The 17,741-nt window shown below is 37.6% G+C and overlaps 1 protein-coding gene across 5 annotated transcripts in view; it reads left to right on the plus strand.

The window, feature by feature from the left end:
• Window positions 1-17,741, plus strand: part of VPS13D (vacuolar protein sorting 13 homolog D) — a 119,164-nt gene that overhangs the window by 63,862 nt on the left and 37,561 nt on the right. For all 5 annotated transcript variants that reach the window (XM_068915586.1, XM_068915585.1, XM_068915588.1 and 2 more), the window contains 8 exons: window positions 919-1,107; window positions 1,453-1,569; window positions 1,869-2,018; window positions 2,804-2,953; window positions 3,797-3,893; window positions 6,394-6,542; window positions 10,302-10,436; window positions 10,811-10,978. In XM_068915586.1, the coding sequence (XP_068771687.1) occupies window positions 919-1,107; window positions 1,453-1,569; window positions 1,869-2,018; window positions 2,804-2,953; window positions 3,797-3,893; window positions 6,394-6,542; window positions 10,302-10,436; window positions 10,811-10,978 (1,155 nt within the window). The remainder of the gene's footprint in view (window positions 1-918; window positions 1,108-1,452; window positions 1,570-1,868; window positions 2,019-2,803; window positions 2,954-3,796; window positions 3,894-6,393; window positions 6,543-10,301; window positions 10,437-10,810; window positions 10,979-17,741) is intronic.

Consider the following 17,741-nt stretch of genomic DNA (forward strand, 5'->3'; position numbering starts at 1 on the left):
GCAAAAGTTGAATAAGTTGCCCTACATAGGTGCATTGCTTGTTCAAAGAGTAATATTTGTCATAATAGAGCACTACAAATAATTTGTAAGCTATGCAATGAGAATCAACCCTAATTCAGTGAAAAAAAGGTACTCCCGTAGTAAATACGTTAGATCCGTGATGAAATATTCTGTTATGTGAACAATGACTCTGGAACGGATTTGTAAGTTAAAGTAGAATGATATCACTTTGCAAATTCTGTAGATAGGGCAAGAGCTTCTTGTCAGACTTTTTTTTATTCTCAAATTCCTTTTAATTTGTTGTTTTTATTCCAAAATGGATGCTCAGATACTGGTTCCTTTTAAAGCAACAACAGAAAAGCAGCAGCTCAGTCGTGTTGCTCGCTGTGTAATGACTGTACAGTATGTACATACTCTTGAAAGTGGAAGTATCCTGGCAATAACAATGTTTAAGTTTCAGATATTCATTCCGATGTAAGCAGAGAAGCAGCAGCATGGAAAACGCCCTTAAGGTTTCACAGTATCTTTTTAAGGCTATATTTGTAGGTATGTTCTTGATTAATTTTATGCAAATGTGGCAGTCATAAAAGATGGTTCCGGCCTCCAGAATAGGTGCAGTAAGGACAGCTGCAATGTAGTCATGCCACCTATGCCACCTTTGATTAAACATGCATGACCAGAAGCTTTAGTAGTATCAAGTAAAACTGCTTGGTGGACTGTTCGTCTCTTAGTTCTGAAAAGTCAGAAAAGTGTAATTACCCTCACTGGAAGACTGCTCATACCAGTTATTAACTTTCTTCTCCAGGTGTGTAAGAAGGAGAGAAAAGTAAAATACACTTATAAATCAATGTACTTAAATACAGTTATCTGAACTTTTCACCTATCGCTCTGGGTTTTTTTTCTTTATTCTTTCTCTAGGCAAAAGAGGGAAAAGGAAGAATGCTAGGTCTTTATGATGGAGCAGAAGTTGTTCTCGGTCCTGATACTTCTCTTGAACTTTTGGGGCCCGTTCCACCTGAACAGCAGTTCATAAACCAGAAGATGAGGCCAGGGTCTGGGGTCCTAGCTGTTAGAGTTATGCCAGATGGGCCAACTCGAGTTCTACAGGTGAAGGTCCTTCGTTAACTGGAATCTAGTTTCGTTATTTGAAATGTTTTTTTCTATGCTATGTCTCTAAGTCCTTACTAAGGTAAGTATATACTTAAGTGTATACTTTAAATATACTCTATAAAGTATATATTTTATATACTTTAAGCATACTTAGTGTATAAGTATATACTCGAGTATATACTTTTAATTATATAAGAGGAGTCATCTCATAAAACAGAAATAATTTCTAGGAAGACTTTCATTGTATTTACCTTTAAAAAGAGTAGTTTTATAAGGTAGGACAGTATAGCTGTTATTTGTAAATAGGAAAGTGTTCATAGTAGTAACTTATTTGTTTATTAGATAACAGATTTTTACCAACGTAGAAATGATCGTTTATCCTGTGAAGGAGATGAACTTCCAGTTACGGAACAAGATCTACGCAAGTTAAAAAATCCAGATACAGAGCAGGAGTTAGAAGTAAGATATTACAACTAATACCTATCTTTGTTATTATTTTTTTTAGTATTTTTTTTTCTAGCTTTTAAGAGTTATTTCATTGGGTTTTTTCCCCTGTCATGATCTCTTGTGATGAATTTGTAGCTTTTTTCTGTTAAAACTCCTTATTCTTGCAAGCTGGGTTTAAATGTCTGAGACCTCTTTATTTGAAGACTTCATCAGCGTCTCGGAGATGGATTTAAAAAAATGCCATCTTTGCAGAAATATGTATTCTTTATCTCTCTTTTTTTTTTTTTTCTCTCCAAATATTATTTTCTCAGGTGCTTGTGAAACTAGAAGGTGGGATAGGGTTGTCTTTAGTCAACAAAGTTCCTGAAGAGCTAGTGTTTGCAAGCCTCACAAGAATTAACGTCCACTACACACAGCTGTCAGCAAGTCAAGTGCTAGAACTTAGTGTACAAGATGTACAGGTATATGTCATTTTGAAACAAATTTATTTGTTTGTGGGTCTTTTGGAGTTTTCCCCCTCATAATAAGTTTGAAAAATGTTCAGAGCTCTTACTGAGATTTCACTTCTTAAAAATTTTGCCTTTAGTTTTGTTTTTAGTTTGGTCTTTCAAATTCAGAATTCAAAAGTTAAACTAAAGACTGTAAAATCTGATTTATTTAAAAACAAAACTCTAAAATATTTGAATTGTCTTCATTCATATATCATTCAATATATGAATTATCTTCTTTTATATATATATATATATATATATATATATATATATTCATATATCTTCAATATATTCTTCAAATATATTTGAATTATCTTATATTAGGTAAAATTTCCTTGGAGGAAAAGTGTATAATTTTGTAGACAAGAAATAAATGGATATTTATACATATCAGGCAAACTTAAATCTAGAACTAACTTATCTCTTCTATCACTTAATATTTTTGGCTGTGATTTAAAAAAAAACAAAAACAAAAACAGAAAAACCCTGAGTCAACATACTAAATTCATTATTGTATCCATTTTCTGTGTCGGTAGCTATAGCCGTTTTCATAATGAAGAGTATTTCTGAATGCTTTTTGGGATGGTCTTGTAGTGATTAATAACCAAATATATTTGGTATCTCCCTGACTCGGGGGGGCATGGATAACTCCATATGTTTTTTTTCAAGGTTTTAAGTCTTCAGTTAAACAGCAAAATCAAGCCTCTTTATTGTCACCTATTCCGATTCTGTTGTCTGCCTTGTTCGCTCTATAGGTCGACAACCAACTTATTGGTACCACGCAGCCTTTTATGCTCTTTCTGACACCTAAGATGAGTGAAAATGAGACAATTGAGACTGGTCCTGCAGTGCAAGTAAATGCAATGAAATTTCCCAGTAAAAATGCGCTGACTGATATATACAAGGTAAACGACAGTCTTTTGGTTGTTACCATGCAAGTATCGTTCTGTTAAATGGCCTTACCTTCCTTACCTTTTACTGGTAGCCTGAATGAAATCAGTGGTGTAAGTGCCCTTCATGTTCTATTAATACTGAGATGTATCCATCCTTCTCATGTTCAGATTGTTTGAAACTACATTATTGTGATGAACTAGATAATAAATATGTTTTAAAAAGACAACAAAGTAGGCCAGACTCTTATTTCTTCATGTCTGTGATTTGCCCCTCAAGCCAGCTCTTCTCGCCTCAGAACTGGTCGGTACCCTTGTAGCGGGGTGAACCGGAACATCTGTGCTATGCTTTTTCATAAGTTGCATGTGAGGTGATTACTTCTCTATGATAGGCTGTTATCTTGCAGCATAAAACCTTAACTGAGGCTGTCCGTGTTACTTATTTAGAATATTATCCTCCAACTGTAACATGCGTTGTGAGCTGGTTATCAAGACGTAGTTTGTCACTTGGAATCTTCATGTTTGCCTTGTGACACTATTTCAAAAAATAGCGGATTTCAGTGTTGGAATCCAGTTAAAGATCAGATTCTGAAGTGTTAGTATTAGGTAACAAAGCACAGTACATTCCAAAAAGAAAAAAAGAAAGGAAAACCCCCCCCCAAAAACCGAAGCATCACAGATTGCAGATAATTTTGAGTGAAGAAAACTACCAAAGACGTTTTGATGGTGGGAATGTTATTATGAATCCATTACAATGAAAACAATCTGTTGAGGTAGAACAGTGTCCTTTTTAATGCCTTACGCAGATCATATTTCTAGTATTCATACTGTAAACTGAGATTTGTTTATCTCTTGTAGCATCTGATGATCACAGCTCGGAAGTTCACAGTTCAAATTGAGGAGAAACTACTTCTGAAGTTACTGAGTTTCTTTGGCTACGATCAGTCTGAGTCAGGTATGATATAAAATTACAAAGACCAATGTTACAATATTCAGAGTTGTCATCATTTTTCATAGGAAATTAAGTTCAAAATGCCTGGAAGACTGTTTTAGAAGGCCTTTAGCTGCTTGGAAACTTTCACTGTTATACGAGCAAAAAACTGGAAAGCTAATGTCTCAAGGGCCTGGACAAAGCTGCTCACATAATGTTGGGTTAGTTACAGCATTCAGGCGACGACCAGCGTAACATAATATTGTCCTGTATGCAGTGGCTGAGCTGAGCCCCTACAGAAGGGAGTTCAATATTCATCTTAAGTTCCTGTATCTAGATTCATCTAAACTGAGATAAAAGAAGTTGTGTTAATTTAGCAAACCACCTTATTTAGTACGTTTGTTTATTTTAAACCCTATGCGAGATACTGAATCTCTGTTCATTCATTTCTTGGGTGGTTCCTCTTGGTTAATTGAAGGAAAATTTTTGGCTGTCTGACCTTTTAAGTTGCGACATCCATGCCCCTGGCCTTATTTGTAACATAAGGATTTTTCGCGTTCCCTGAAGCTTTTGAATCCTCTAGTCTCATAGCTGTTGTTCTAATCCTTCAGTTTTAGGGCTTATCTATACTTTGGAAATTTTCTGAAATGTCTGTTCAGGCCTGGCGGTTGTAAACGTCACTTTTATGCAGTAAAGCTATGTAGAGGTTCATACTAAAATAACTGTTCCAGGGAAAAGTGGTTTTGGTACACTTCTGAGTGTGGGCAAGCCCACAAATGATGCTCAAGAGTGCCGTGTCTGAAGATGTTGCAGTATCTTCCTAGGGCTCTCTGAAAAATTGCATTTCCCTATTGCTCAGACAGAGGACTTAGAGGCTTAGCTTTGTACTGATGAGGAAGAATTAAAGATTTTGAGTCTTGCTCTTACCACCCTCTTCACCTATCATCTGTCATTCCTTCTGTTTTACCGTGATGCTTTTGCTGTCTTTTTGTTTCCTTACTTACTATATTCTCTCTGTAGTTTATCCTCTGATGCTAATGAAGTCATCCAAGAGTCAGCCAGAGTTTATAATGTTTTTTTTTTGTCATTTACATTCAACATGTTTAATCTTTTAACAGTGTTTATAGGACTTTGTCGTCTTTCTTCTTTCCACCTTCCTCCATCACACCACCAAGATTCTCTCAGAAATAACATAATGAACCTGTTCGTGTCAACGAAATTTGATGGAGAAATCAAGATCTCGGAGGCCGTTTCTGAATGTTTATGAAACTGTTATTAGATTTTCCTCCTCTTTTCAGTCACTAGCTTAGTGCCCATAATAAAAGGAAGGCTACATCGTGAGCTCAGCGTTGATCTCTTTCATAAGGTCTGCTGTTGTTCAGTCAGCTTAGGCATACTTCTGAATGCAGAATGGACAGCATCGTGCTGCTCTTTGTTTTTTCTCACCCAATCAGTATTCCCATTTCTTCTCAGGTTCCCTAGATACTGTGGGATGCCTGTGATGGGGGAGGAGAGGAGGAAGTAGCAGTTGGGGAGAGTGAATGAGATGGTACAGAATACAGGGAAGGGTTTAGGGTTAGCGTAAATGTGGGGCAAAGTGCGTAGGAGGCATCTTTGTTAAACTGTTTGAAAACGTAAGAACAACTGGCTTGGATGAAATGTAGGGGAAGGTGGAGGAAGAGAAGGATGGCTGAAAAAGCTCTCCAGGTCTTACAGTAAATAGTGCTAGCTTTCTTAATCTGTAGAAACACGATAGGTGTGGGAATTGTAGTAGGTTCTTCAGTTAAGATATCAGCTGAAGTATTCAAGCAGCTATTCCTTCTGACATGTAATATCTTTTGTCCAATATCATAAAAAAGTCTAGCAACTAAAATATAAACGGAACTGAAATTGGTTGCATAGCTGTGCATCTCTGATCAGAGAAACCAGTGGCTCACTCTGTACCTGAATTTAATTATTAGATGTTTTCCATGCAAGTGTATTGTCTGTTCTGTAGTGGTGAGTGAAATAAGTGGCCCACTTTGCTTGCTTTGTACGTTTTTTGATAGTGGACTACATAAGGAAGTATGAAGAAAGTAGAAGGAAAAACACATTGTAAGACCACGAATACAAAGTAGGAAATACTATATAGTTACGTGTGCATCACCTTGCTTGTATGTGCTGACAAAGATAAGTAAGAAGTGAGATTAAAAGCTCAAATAACTCCACCTAGGCATTTGGGTGACTTTTTTTTTTTCCTCCTCCCTCCTCCCCCCCCCCCCTTTTTTTTTTTTTTAAACTACAAATAAATTCAGATTTTGGAGATGAAGGCAGATCTTCCAAAAAAAAAAAAAAAAAAAAAAAAGCTTCTTGAGCCTCAAAGGTGACTCCGGTGTCACTAGGCATGTGAAATTTCACTGGCTACACCAGCAGTCACGTACGCTTTCTATTGGTACAGAAGAACCCATTTATGAAATGTGCATTCATGGCTATTCATATATTTGTATATGACCTATTTTGGTTCCTGTATTATGTCTGGGTGCAGAGGTTGAAAAGTATGACGAAAATCTCCACGAAAAGGTTGTTGAACAAGGTGGAGGCCAAAAGCGATACTACTTTGAAAATCTCAAAATCAGTGTGCCCCAGATAAAGTTGAGCGTCTTCACTTCTAGCAAGCTGCCTTTGGATCTCAAGGTAAGCCGCTGCATTCACAGAATGTGCTTCCAAATAAAGATATCCTATTGTAGGAGGAAAAGGGAACGCAAGCTTTTTTAATGTGATACTATTAATTTCCATTTACACAATGTCTTCTATGCCATAATCTTCTACTAGCTGTTTCAAACCAGAAGACTTCTGGGCCAATTGTTCATGCCATTGTACGCGTTTTGGTACCCCTTCATCTTCCAATCTAAATGAGCATGCTGACTGCTTTTGTTTCTCTCCTTTTTGAATGGAGTCTTTTTATTTCTATTTCAATTGAAGCACAGCTTACTGCACTTAATTGCTACTTTACAAAGGATCTTAATTATGTTAATAGCAGCCTAAAGAGGCTTAAAACTATTGTATGGGTGGGGGGAGGGGTAAGGCAAGAGTGGAGAAAGATAAGAAGTTATTGAACTTAGCAGAAACACAGTTGAGTGTTTTCATGGAAGGAATATTTTCTCATTGAATTTGGAGTGTTTGCACAAGCACTCTAATTTTGTTCTATATTGATGTGAATTCACACTGAGCGTGGGCTTAAAGGTGGGAAAACTTAGTACTTTTCATGAGGTAATACATGTTCTGGCACAGTTCTTCAAAGATTCCAAATTTAGAGATGACGGAAATGAATTGTAGCGGCACATAATTATAGCAAGAAGACAATCTAGTCCAATGTTCTGAACTCCGGCATTGGGACCTTCCTGGGCGTGATGAGGTGCCAGCAATCAGCAGTATTCCAGTGCCCTCTGAGATGATACAGCTCATTTCCTCTAAAGGGTGGGAGTTGATTAAAAGTGTAAGAGTGTGGTACGTGTTTTTTTTTTTTTTTTTAAAAAAAAACCCAAAAACTCATATGGTTAGTAGTTGCAGTTAGTAATCACTGTACCCCACTGTGGAGGAACTCAGCTGTCTTATTTAAGTTGTATTTTCAAAAAAGTTGGGATACTGACCAGGCCTCTTTCAGTCCTTGATATTATGGATGTTAATATGCATGCTTCTGGAGAAGTTCCGTTTTGTGGAAGAAGTCATCCTAACATGATGGCCCAGAATGTCGTCCAGCCTGCACTCTTGTATTGCTTTTAACAAACGCTTGTGCAAAGGAGGGCAATTTATTAACAAGCTGTAATTACTCTTTGCTGTTCAACAAGGCCTTGGAAGTGCTGGATTTTGCATGTTAGCTTCAACACAAGTATGCCTATCATCTAACTGTCTCTACCTTTGAGAGAGGAATAGTGTTAGTGGTAAGCAGAGAACAGCCTATCAGTCTGCTGTGCTTTAGTTGGGAAGAGAAGTTTTTCCAAGAGCACATACTTAGTAGACAAGGCTGGCGTTTAGTTGAGCACTTACTGCCTTTTTACAGATTTTTTTTTTTTTTTAACACACTTTTTCTGGAAAATGTAGTATTTCATGCTCTTGCGTGGGGAGCGTATTATTTTCTTGTCTTTAAGAAACTGGTAACGTGCACTGCTTTGTTTAGATTTTCCACCACCTTTGGAAAAGGAAATGTCCTGGCAGCTGCCAGCATTGTTCCCAAGAGAAAATTTGGCATCTATATGTAGCTAGGTAGCTAGGTATAGATATATGTTTTCCTAATGATAACAGACACTTACTGTATTCTGTATATTAACTTTCACAGAAGAAGTTCCATTCAGTTCCTTGTAGCACAGGAGACTTCAGCGTAGGAGGGAGAGCGTAATCACAGTAGAGCCTTTGTAGAAGTTTTTCTAAGCACCTCAAATGATTTTGGAAGGTTTGGACATTGCTGTGTGGTACAGACAGATTATTTTTATTACGTACCAGTATCAACAAAGTTGCCTTATTTAATATTTGACAGTTAAACAGGAAATTACTTCCTACCCAAGTGAATAATGAGGACTACTCTAGTTAGTCAGTCATCCATTTACTGAAAAAATAAATAGATCCTTTCTTCCACGCGAACTTAAGTCAGACATGTAATGTACCTTAAATGCCTGCAGATGGCAGAACAACGCGCATTACATACTACCAAACATGCTACACTGATTAATGAAGAAACATACAACACGAGTGTCAGGCTTCTTGCCATCTTCAGTATTTTTGATGTTAGTGGCTGTGCCGATGACGTTATTATCAAGAACTGAAATAGAAATGATCTTTTTGTTTCTTCTGAAAAGACTAGTTTTCTTGTTAATTTTTCCACAGTTGTTATACGTTTTTCCAAATGGTATTGGGGAACGATAGCGTGATTCTGTCACGCAGAAAATTATCAAAGCCCACCAAGTTACAGTGCTTTTTTGTAATTCCTGTCCACCTTTCTGTCCAGCAGGCGTTGGCATTAATAATATGGATGATACTTTCGATGCAGAAAAGTTTTAAGTCTGCAAGAATTACTCTTGAGATTATTTCTCTTTTTTGCCACGGCTGAGGTCAAATAGGTTGTATTTGTAAGTCAAAATGGAGTACATCAATTTTGACTTCAGCGGCGTGTTTTCAGTACGCTTTGAATTGGCGAGTCGTATTTGAATGCGTCAGATAGTTGTGTTCTCAAAGAAATGGACATCATCACTCGGTTAAATGTAATAAATGAATCAATGGAAGTATCTCATAAAAGGAATTGTTTTCCTCTAGCTTTGTCGTGGACGTTCATGTGTGATAAACAATGCAGCACTGAAGTAATTTTAGAGGTTGTGGAAGTACCATAGTGCTTTTGATTCCTGCAGGGTCACCATGCTATGGATACTCAAATTTTGCCATGAGTTCCTTTCCATTTACATCTTCCGTCTTCTTCTCTTTCATTACTTTCTTTGTTGAGGGAGCAGCATAGCAGCGTTCTGTTTGCAAGTATTTATACATTGTGCGCGTGGAAGATGGTACGTATGTAAGAAGTTGTGATATGTCTTTAAAAATTGAGAAATATTGGAAAACTGCAAAAATCTGTTTCACGAAAATACTCTGTTAGAAGTTACTGCTATTTGCGCTATTTTTAAGGGACAACGATGGTTAATTTAAAGCAGCTTGCAAATAGAACATCACAGAAGATTTGTTTCTTTCTATCTCAGCTTTGTTGTGAATGCGTAGTCTATTAGATTGCATTTCGTCTTCAACTATTTGCTTATATATAGCTTGTCTGCCTTAAATACGGTTTTTATGTACAGACTGTATGAGGTACAGATGGCCCACGTGCTCATTACTCTGTTTCCTCCTTGAAAATAACTGAAAAGGCTAGTTTTAAAGAATGTCAGTACACCAAATAACGTTAAGAGACAAGCCTCAGGCTTGCAGGAAATTGTGTAGGTTATCCCACCTCATCGTGACACTTCATCCGTTCATAGTGCTCCAGCAAAGTGGAAAACATCCAATTTTGTCTTTGCTATACATCAAGGAGATTTTCAAACTCAAAATTAGGGTTCAATTTAATTGAACATCTGAACAAGTATAACAAAGTGCTAAGCATGGAATCTTAAATGCCTTTTATTTTGAAGTGTGAACGTCAACTGCGTGAGATAGATTGCATCAGGAAGTACGTTTAATTACTAATTATTGAACAGAATGATTTCTAATAGCTTTATCATTGCTTATATGCAAAAGGCTTATGGAATGATTGCCCTCTCTTTCCAAGAATCCACATGGCAGAGATGAACTGTTTTAGTTGCTTCTGATAATTTCCATTTGTTACCCGTTCAGGGATAAGTTTGTTTGGGTGCTGCGAATGAGAAGTAGAGATGAAAATAAAAGTAGTAAAATAGTTGTGTGTGTTTTTTTTTTTTTAATTAGGCATTGAAAAGTACGCTGGGATTTCCTCTAATCCGTTTTGAAGATGCTGTGATTAATCTGGATCCTTTCACTAGGGTCCATCCATATGAAACACAGGAATTTATCATTAATGATATTCTGAAACACTTTCAAGAGGTAAGTGTCATACAGCTATTACTGTGGTAGAGGGTGAACTTCACTTGATTTGAGGCCTCTACTGGGTGTAGCTTAAGTGTTTGTGTTGTATTTTTGTTTTGGTATACTGAGAAATAGCATCACGTACTTCTATTCAGAATACATTGCGTTTTAAGATGAAAGTATTATTGGTCTTGCTGATATGTGCGTGTTGATTTAAAGAATCTCTTCATTTCTTCAGTAAAACTTTTCATCTTTTTTTTTTTTTTTAGCAGGCTTTTGTTGCAGGGTGGTGGTAGGGTTTTTTGTTTTGGGTTTTTGTTTGTTTAATCAACCTTGTTGATGTTAACATGTGATCCAGAAGTGATATCCCACCCTTCCCTTTGATTTTACAGGAGCTACTTAGTCAGGCAGCAAGGATTCTAGGTTCTGTGGATTTCCTTGGCAACCCTATGGGTCTACTGAATGACGTTTCAGAAGGTGTTACGGGCCTTATAAAATACGGCAATGTGGGTGGCCTCATAAGAAATGTCACACATGGAGTATCAAACTCTGCTGCAAAGGTAATGATTATGACATGAAAGCTTGCTAAAAATAAGTAACAGGTGGAGCAGAATTATTGTCAGTGTTTATTTCAGTTGCTATATATCCTCTTTGTTGTGTTGGAAAAATGCATTTAAAGGATAGATTTTTGAAATGCTTGCATACGTGCTTTAGGGATGCAAAAAGCCCTGCAGGACTTAGCAACAGCCCAGCCTTGAGCAGCTTATCTATATGCATACATTTTGCAGATTGAATGCAGTAGTTGACAACATTTTAGTTCTCATTGGTTAAAATGTGGCATCATCTTGTATGTGCAGATGAACAAAGCTATATTGGTTATTGAAATTCTACAACTTTATTGGAATTTGGAGTATTTAAAGGTTGTGTAGTGTATACCATGCTAACTTAACTAGTTTCCAAAAGTAGAAGGAGAAAGCTGATGTGAATATGAAGTATTTACACTATACTAACCCTTTTCTTGAGTTTAAATTTTTTCTGTGCCACCTAGCAACAAATTCTGAAGAAGTTCTTAAATTGCTACACATGTACCTTTAAAAATAATTTTTACTTATTCCAACAAGTCATTAAATCGGTGCATGGTGGTGTGGCGTTTTTTTTTTGTTTGTTTTGTTCTGTTTTTTGTGTCCTTCTGGATAATGGTTGAAAGAATCCTGTTATATCAGTGCTATTAGTTGAAAATACCATCTTTGGTGCCTAAGAAACACAGCACCCAAAAAGAGGAGGTAGTTTTGATTGTGGCCTGTGTTGTGCTTGCTACTGAACAAACATATGTTGACTTCAAGAAAAAAAAACTTGAGATATTTTTCATTACGTGGTGTGTCTACACATATTGTGAAAAAAACTTTGTGGTTGTGGGTAGAATTGGAATAATGCTTCCTTCACATGAAAACTCATTATTTAAAAGGTTTTCCCTGATGCTCTGGTTCCTAAGTGTGGAAAGTGTATGTGCATACACATTTATGTGGAGAGAGAGAGAGAGAAAGAGAGATGGTATCTGGAGGGAGATGCAACAGTGATGCAGAAGCTGACCTAAATGGAACTTGGTCAGAAAGGAATTTAGGTCATGTAAAAAGTGACATCTTTAGCAGTGAGTTCACGTAGCAGTATAGCACTAACTAGTTAATGCTGCTTTTGCATATTTGCAGGTAGGTGACGTTTAGGCACGTGCTGCTTTATACAACCAAATGAAACACTGGCAGTCAAAGTCAGCCTGTCCCAGGCATAGGGTCGTCAAGAGATGTGCAGCAGTTACTCACAAAAACCAGAATTTTTCCAGAGTTACTCTGAGAAGTGTGCAGAATACTGGAGAGGAGAGAGACTGGTCGAGAATGATTAATTAATAATTGATACGTAGGAAAACATTCCCAGTGTTAATCCCTGGCACACTGGGGGGCTTTCAGCTTGTGCAGTCTACGTTTCCTGATTGCGATGTAATCTTCTGAAGATATTTTAATGCAGCTCATCTCCAAGAAGCTGGAGGAGGAAATAAAATATCCGTCCAAAACTATCCCTGTGCTTTCTCAAAAAATACAGCTTGTAGGTTACTGATACAAAGGAAGAAGTCCTCTTTTTCTCCCTTCCTCTAAAGAATGACAAGAATAGTCAAGAAAAAATAAATAAGGATTGTATGAGAAGGGCTGTATCTGTGGATGTGAATAAAACGATTCATAGGAATGAAGCTAGCGCACAATCAACGTGCTTAATACATAACAAGCTTCATAACGTTCAGGAGCTGTGAAATGTAGTGATTTAAAAATGTAAGAGAGTTTCCTGTTTCCCTTAATGTTTATCCCTTTAATTCCTGAGCTTAGGATAACAGCATAGGTAAGACTATATGTGAGAGTTGATGTCTTCTTCATGAGCATGGCTTATTTACCAACGGATACATTATAGGAAAGTGGAAAACTCTTTAGCTCCCATTATTTTCACTTTTCAAACTAGTAAGTATATATAGTCACAATCCGTTGTTTCACAGCCTGTTCCCTTTAATTAGATATGTGGAATTCTCCTTGTTTTCCACACTAATGGGAAGAAGATCATTCAGAAGATGAGAAATGTAGATGTTTGAGTAATTACAGATAGCTCAAGACTGAAGTTATCAAACCTATTGAAACTGCCATAAAGATCCGTAGTTCATCACCAAGCGCATAGTTATTGATCAGTGTCTCTAACCCGAGTAGTTGAATCGTGAGGAAAGGTAACATACACAACGTATTGAATAATCATCTCCCACCTAGCATTGGCCCAATTTGGACCATTGTAAGGAGTCCAAACAAAATATCATGGTTTTGATAGTCCCCTTAATCCCCAGGGGATGTTCTAGCTCTTCTGAGTTTTCTTATAGAGCATTTTAAACATGTGCCAAAGATCTCTTACAATATCATCATGTGTTCTCGGTGTTATCAGCACTGCAAATACAGGTTTGTCCAAGCAATCTGGAGGACGGCTTCCTGAGGTTCTGAAAGGCAGTAGCCTTCTGTGCAAATGAATGTGTTTTTGTCCCTATTTTCTACTTGTGGTTCTGCAGTCTCTTGTGACCCATCCACTCTACCCAATAGAATGTGTTTCTTTAGTGTTTCCTTTCTATAGCGTCGTTTCCTCATTGCAATCACATCTGCAGCAACAGTCTCATAAATCTTTCTTTAAAAGGCACGAGCCTTCCTACGTTTCCCACAAGGGCAAGGTCATCCTTTGAACTTTGGAGTCATTTGTAACCAAGGTTTTTGTCAAGGAAGATTTTTGAAAGGCAGAAGGGCAGTTGGATGCTGAACTCCCCTCGAAATTCAACGGGAATTGAGTGCTGGCCTCCCGTTTATATCTTCGAAAATCACCCCATGTACTACTTATCTGTCTTCCCAGGTATTTTTTTTTTCTTGATGCAATCCAAATGTCTCAGGTGCAAGTCTTGTACAGTTCCCTTTTTTAAAGCTTTTTTACATGAACTATGTTTTTGTCCCTTCAGAACAAGGAGTGAAGTTTATCCTTTAGGAAGGCTTAACTGTACATTATAGAACACCTTGAGTAATGCCGCTTTCAAAAGGAGATCGTTAACCCTGCTACCTAGAAGATGAGGGCCAAAAAGGCTCAAATAATCAGGATAAATTCTTCTGCATCTCTTGCACTGCTGTTTGATGGCTAAATCCGCTAGAAAACCAAGCGAGGAATGTCAGTTTAACACACAATTGACATTTCGAGTACAATTTGTGACATGTTGCATACAGGGGGTGGAGTAGGATTTGGTCTGCTCCTTCTGTTCTACCAAATATATGCGTTATGGTCTCAGGTAGGATACGCTAAGTTTTGGTAGAAGAATAGACTTGGGGAAAACAAAAAATATCCCAGGTGCTCAGGGAAAACATGACCAAAACAATAGGTCATTTTCATCTTGCTTCCTTGATGTTCTCTGTACTGAAAGTGTTACTTTTCACTGTATACCTTCTTACCTGATTCAGCTTTGCCATAGATTTCCTCATCTTTGCAGCTTATTCTGTGGAGCTGGCAACTAATGCGGCCAAAACTAGATGAGTGAACGCTTCTGTAAATAAAGCGGTGGCTGGAAAAAATACCCATTTTGGTTGTTTCGGTTACCTGTCTTGGAAAGTGCCCTAAATAACCCTTCCTAAAATCCAGCAGAGGTTTTATTTTTTAAGGTGTGACTGCATAGATCACCTCTGTTCATAAAATGATGCAAATAAACTACAATGATCTCTTTAAAAGAAATACTGCTCAGCTGAATTGAGAAGTAAGCTATTTGTGTCTGGTTTTGTCATTTTATTGCTTTCCTATTTTATAGTTCTGTTGATTGTCTCTGTAATGGCTTTTCCATGCGTTTCAGAGCACACAGTGGGTAATGCCTTCTTTCAAGTGGCGAGCTTCAGTGTATTTAAGTTGGCACAAAACCTTAGGTTAAATAAAGTTCACTACAGACAGTTTTGTAGTTTTGATCCCTTGGAGACTCCAAGTTCTGTATTTTAAAAAGTTCTTTGATCTTAAATATAGACACCTGAGGGAATTTCATTTTCTCTGAATGGAGGCTTCTATGTAGTTGCCATATGCATAGAAATGTCTTGAATTCTTGGCATCCACCTTTTTTTCCCCCCTCCCTTTAGGCATGACAATACTAAATCCTAAATTATTCCTGTTTCCGAGGCATTTCAGTTAGTAGTGAACGCTGAACACTGAGCTAGCATCTAAGCAAAAATGTTCTATTGCCTCTGTGCTCTGAGTATGGTTGTATCTGTTACCGGCAAATAGATGTTGTGCTGACATAATGTAAGTCCTGGTAGTAAAAGACTGAAACAATTATTCAGCTTCTCAATGCTGTATGTCATTTGTCTGATACTTTTCATTCCTTACAAGGAATTCTGGAGTCGTGCATACGTATGAGCACATAAGTAACGCAGTTGCTACAGCTGTACGCGTAGGCCTAGTTTTGGAATATAGTGGATGGCAATGGCTGTTTGGGAAAAGGGGAAGAAAAACCCCACTTCTGAAATGTATTCAGCACAGAAAATACAGTGTAAAACTTTTTCAACTTTTGAATGGCTTTGTTGACCCACCTTATTCCATGTTTGCAGTATCCCTGTTCTTCAAATTCTGAGCACGTCGCTTGTAATAAACTTAACGTTGATCTTGAACGGACAGGAGCTGGTTTAGAGTCTGTCCCTTTCCTTGAGAGTAAGGAGAGATTGCAGTCAAGTCGCCAAGGATAGGAAGGTTGTAGGCTTTAGTTCAGCCAAACGAGCAAAAAAGCGCCTGCACTGTGCAGGCATTATCTTGTTTATATATCAGAAATAAAATTGTGTCACTGTCTTAAGAGCTAGGTCTCTTGACTTGAGTACTTTTTGTAACAAAGAGGGGAAAAGAAATTGTGACACTTGAGCTTTTTTTTTTTTTTTTCTTTACAATAACATGTTAGGAATTCTTTCAGAGTAATAGTGGCGGTCCTGAAAGTGGTACAACAGTTAGCTTGTAAAAGAGAAAAGCGTTGCAGTAAAGGAAGAGCTTAAATTTTCATATTGAACTTTGAAGTTTCCAGGGAGAGGTTTAATTTGGCATCCAGAGGAGCTGTGCCTGATGGTTTACCTTTCCTCTTCTTGGTACGGTTTTGTGCAAGCTCATAGAGTTCCACCAAGCAGGCTGTGCGAGATGTGGGAGCAGTCATTGGAAGTGAGAGTCTCAGAAGGTTTGTGACCAGACTGCGAAACTGAAAATAAAAGGAAAACTTAGTGACCAAGAGCAGGTGAGCACGGTAGTGGTTCACTGTTGGCATTTTTGATAGCGACTGTTTAAGAATTGGTTTTTATTAGCAGTTGTCTTTGGGTGGACATTAAAGAGTATTTTTAAGCTACTTTCCTACCTTTGCATTATGTAACGTTTATAACAATTCGGGATGTTTGTTTCTGAATGGTTGATTCATGTGGCACGGCGTATGGCACAGCCAGCAGGGCAGGAGAGACGGTTCTAACAAAAAAAAATGGTACAGTTAAGGAGAAATTCATTTGCTCCTTACTAATGTGTAGCATGCTCTTCTGGGGAATGAAGGATTTTTTTTTTTCCTTAACTGTAAAATTTTACTTGATTGTTTTTCATGCTGAATTGGGTGACGGTTAAACGTCCCCATTATCTCAAGTTACATCTTTAAATGCGCTTCCAGAAGAATCTTTCAAGGCACTTGATTCTTTTTCAATTTTTGACATTTTTGCACTGCTGAAGGCGATGTCCTTTTTTTTTTTTTTTTTCTTTTTCCCTTTTTTCCTTTTTTTGCAATCCATTGTTCCTTTCTGGCTTTTTAGAGTAGAAAAAATAAGCTTGTTTCATTTTTGATGTTTTCCATCTCTTTTGTGGTTGAGCAATACTGACAGCTACTTGACAGCGCTGTCAGTCGGGCTGGCGGCTTTTGTAAGTCTTGGCTGACACTGTTGCAAAGGAACTTGCAGCACAGACGAGCTTCATCAGGGTGTTTAGTTTTCGTCATGGTTTCTCCTTTTGTACGTTAGAGCTTCTTTGGTTTTTATCGGAAACATAGTCACTTTGGAGAGTGAAAGTCTGAATAAAAATTCAGTGCGTTGTAATTGTGCTGCTTGAGGTACCTTCCTTGAGCCAGAGGTACTGCCGAAACGGAAAACTTTAGATATAAAGTGTGTTTATAGCATCATAAGTGAGCCCAGCACTTTTAAAGGGTAATAAATTTTACCTTCAGTTATACCAGGTTGTATGTAGCGTCAGCGTGGAGAAAGCCGGGTTGTGTGTGTGTGTGTGTGTGTGTGTGTTTTTTAATTATATAGAACAAGGGCGAATCCAGGTTCCTGTCATCATGAGGGTTTTTCATTCCATATATTTATTTTCATTTAGTTCAGAGTGGTGGCAGAGGAGCTTAAGTGACTAACAGAAAAACGAAAAGAGGTAGGGTTTTGGAATCAGATAACAGAACGTGACTTGTAAGTACAGGAATGATGTTCCAGGTGAGTGGGTGCCGTGGAGGCTTTCATACCAGAGGAGCATGAAAGCAACGTGAAGGGAAGTAGAGCTTTTAAACCCTACCTGGATGGTATAAGCGGAAGGAAAAATTCAAGTGGTTGGCAGTGACGGAAAAATAAAGATAACTGAATTCTGTATGGAAAGTGAAGAGGAAGTAATGATGGGATTTAAAAAAAAAAAAAAAAACAAGAAGCACGAAGAAGTATTTGACTTGCATGACTGGTAGGTTTAAGAAAACTGTGAAGAAAGAAGGTGAGAAATGAACACAGCAGAGCACAGAAG

This window comes from Struthio camelus, chromosome 21, assembly GCF_040807025.1.
Source record: "Struthio camelus isolate bStrCam1 chromosome 21, bStrCam1.hap1, whole genome shotgun sequence".
NCBI classification, from domain to species: Eukaryota; Metazoa; Chordata; class Aves; order Struthioniformes; family Struthionidae; genus Struthio; species Struthio camelus.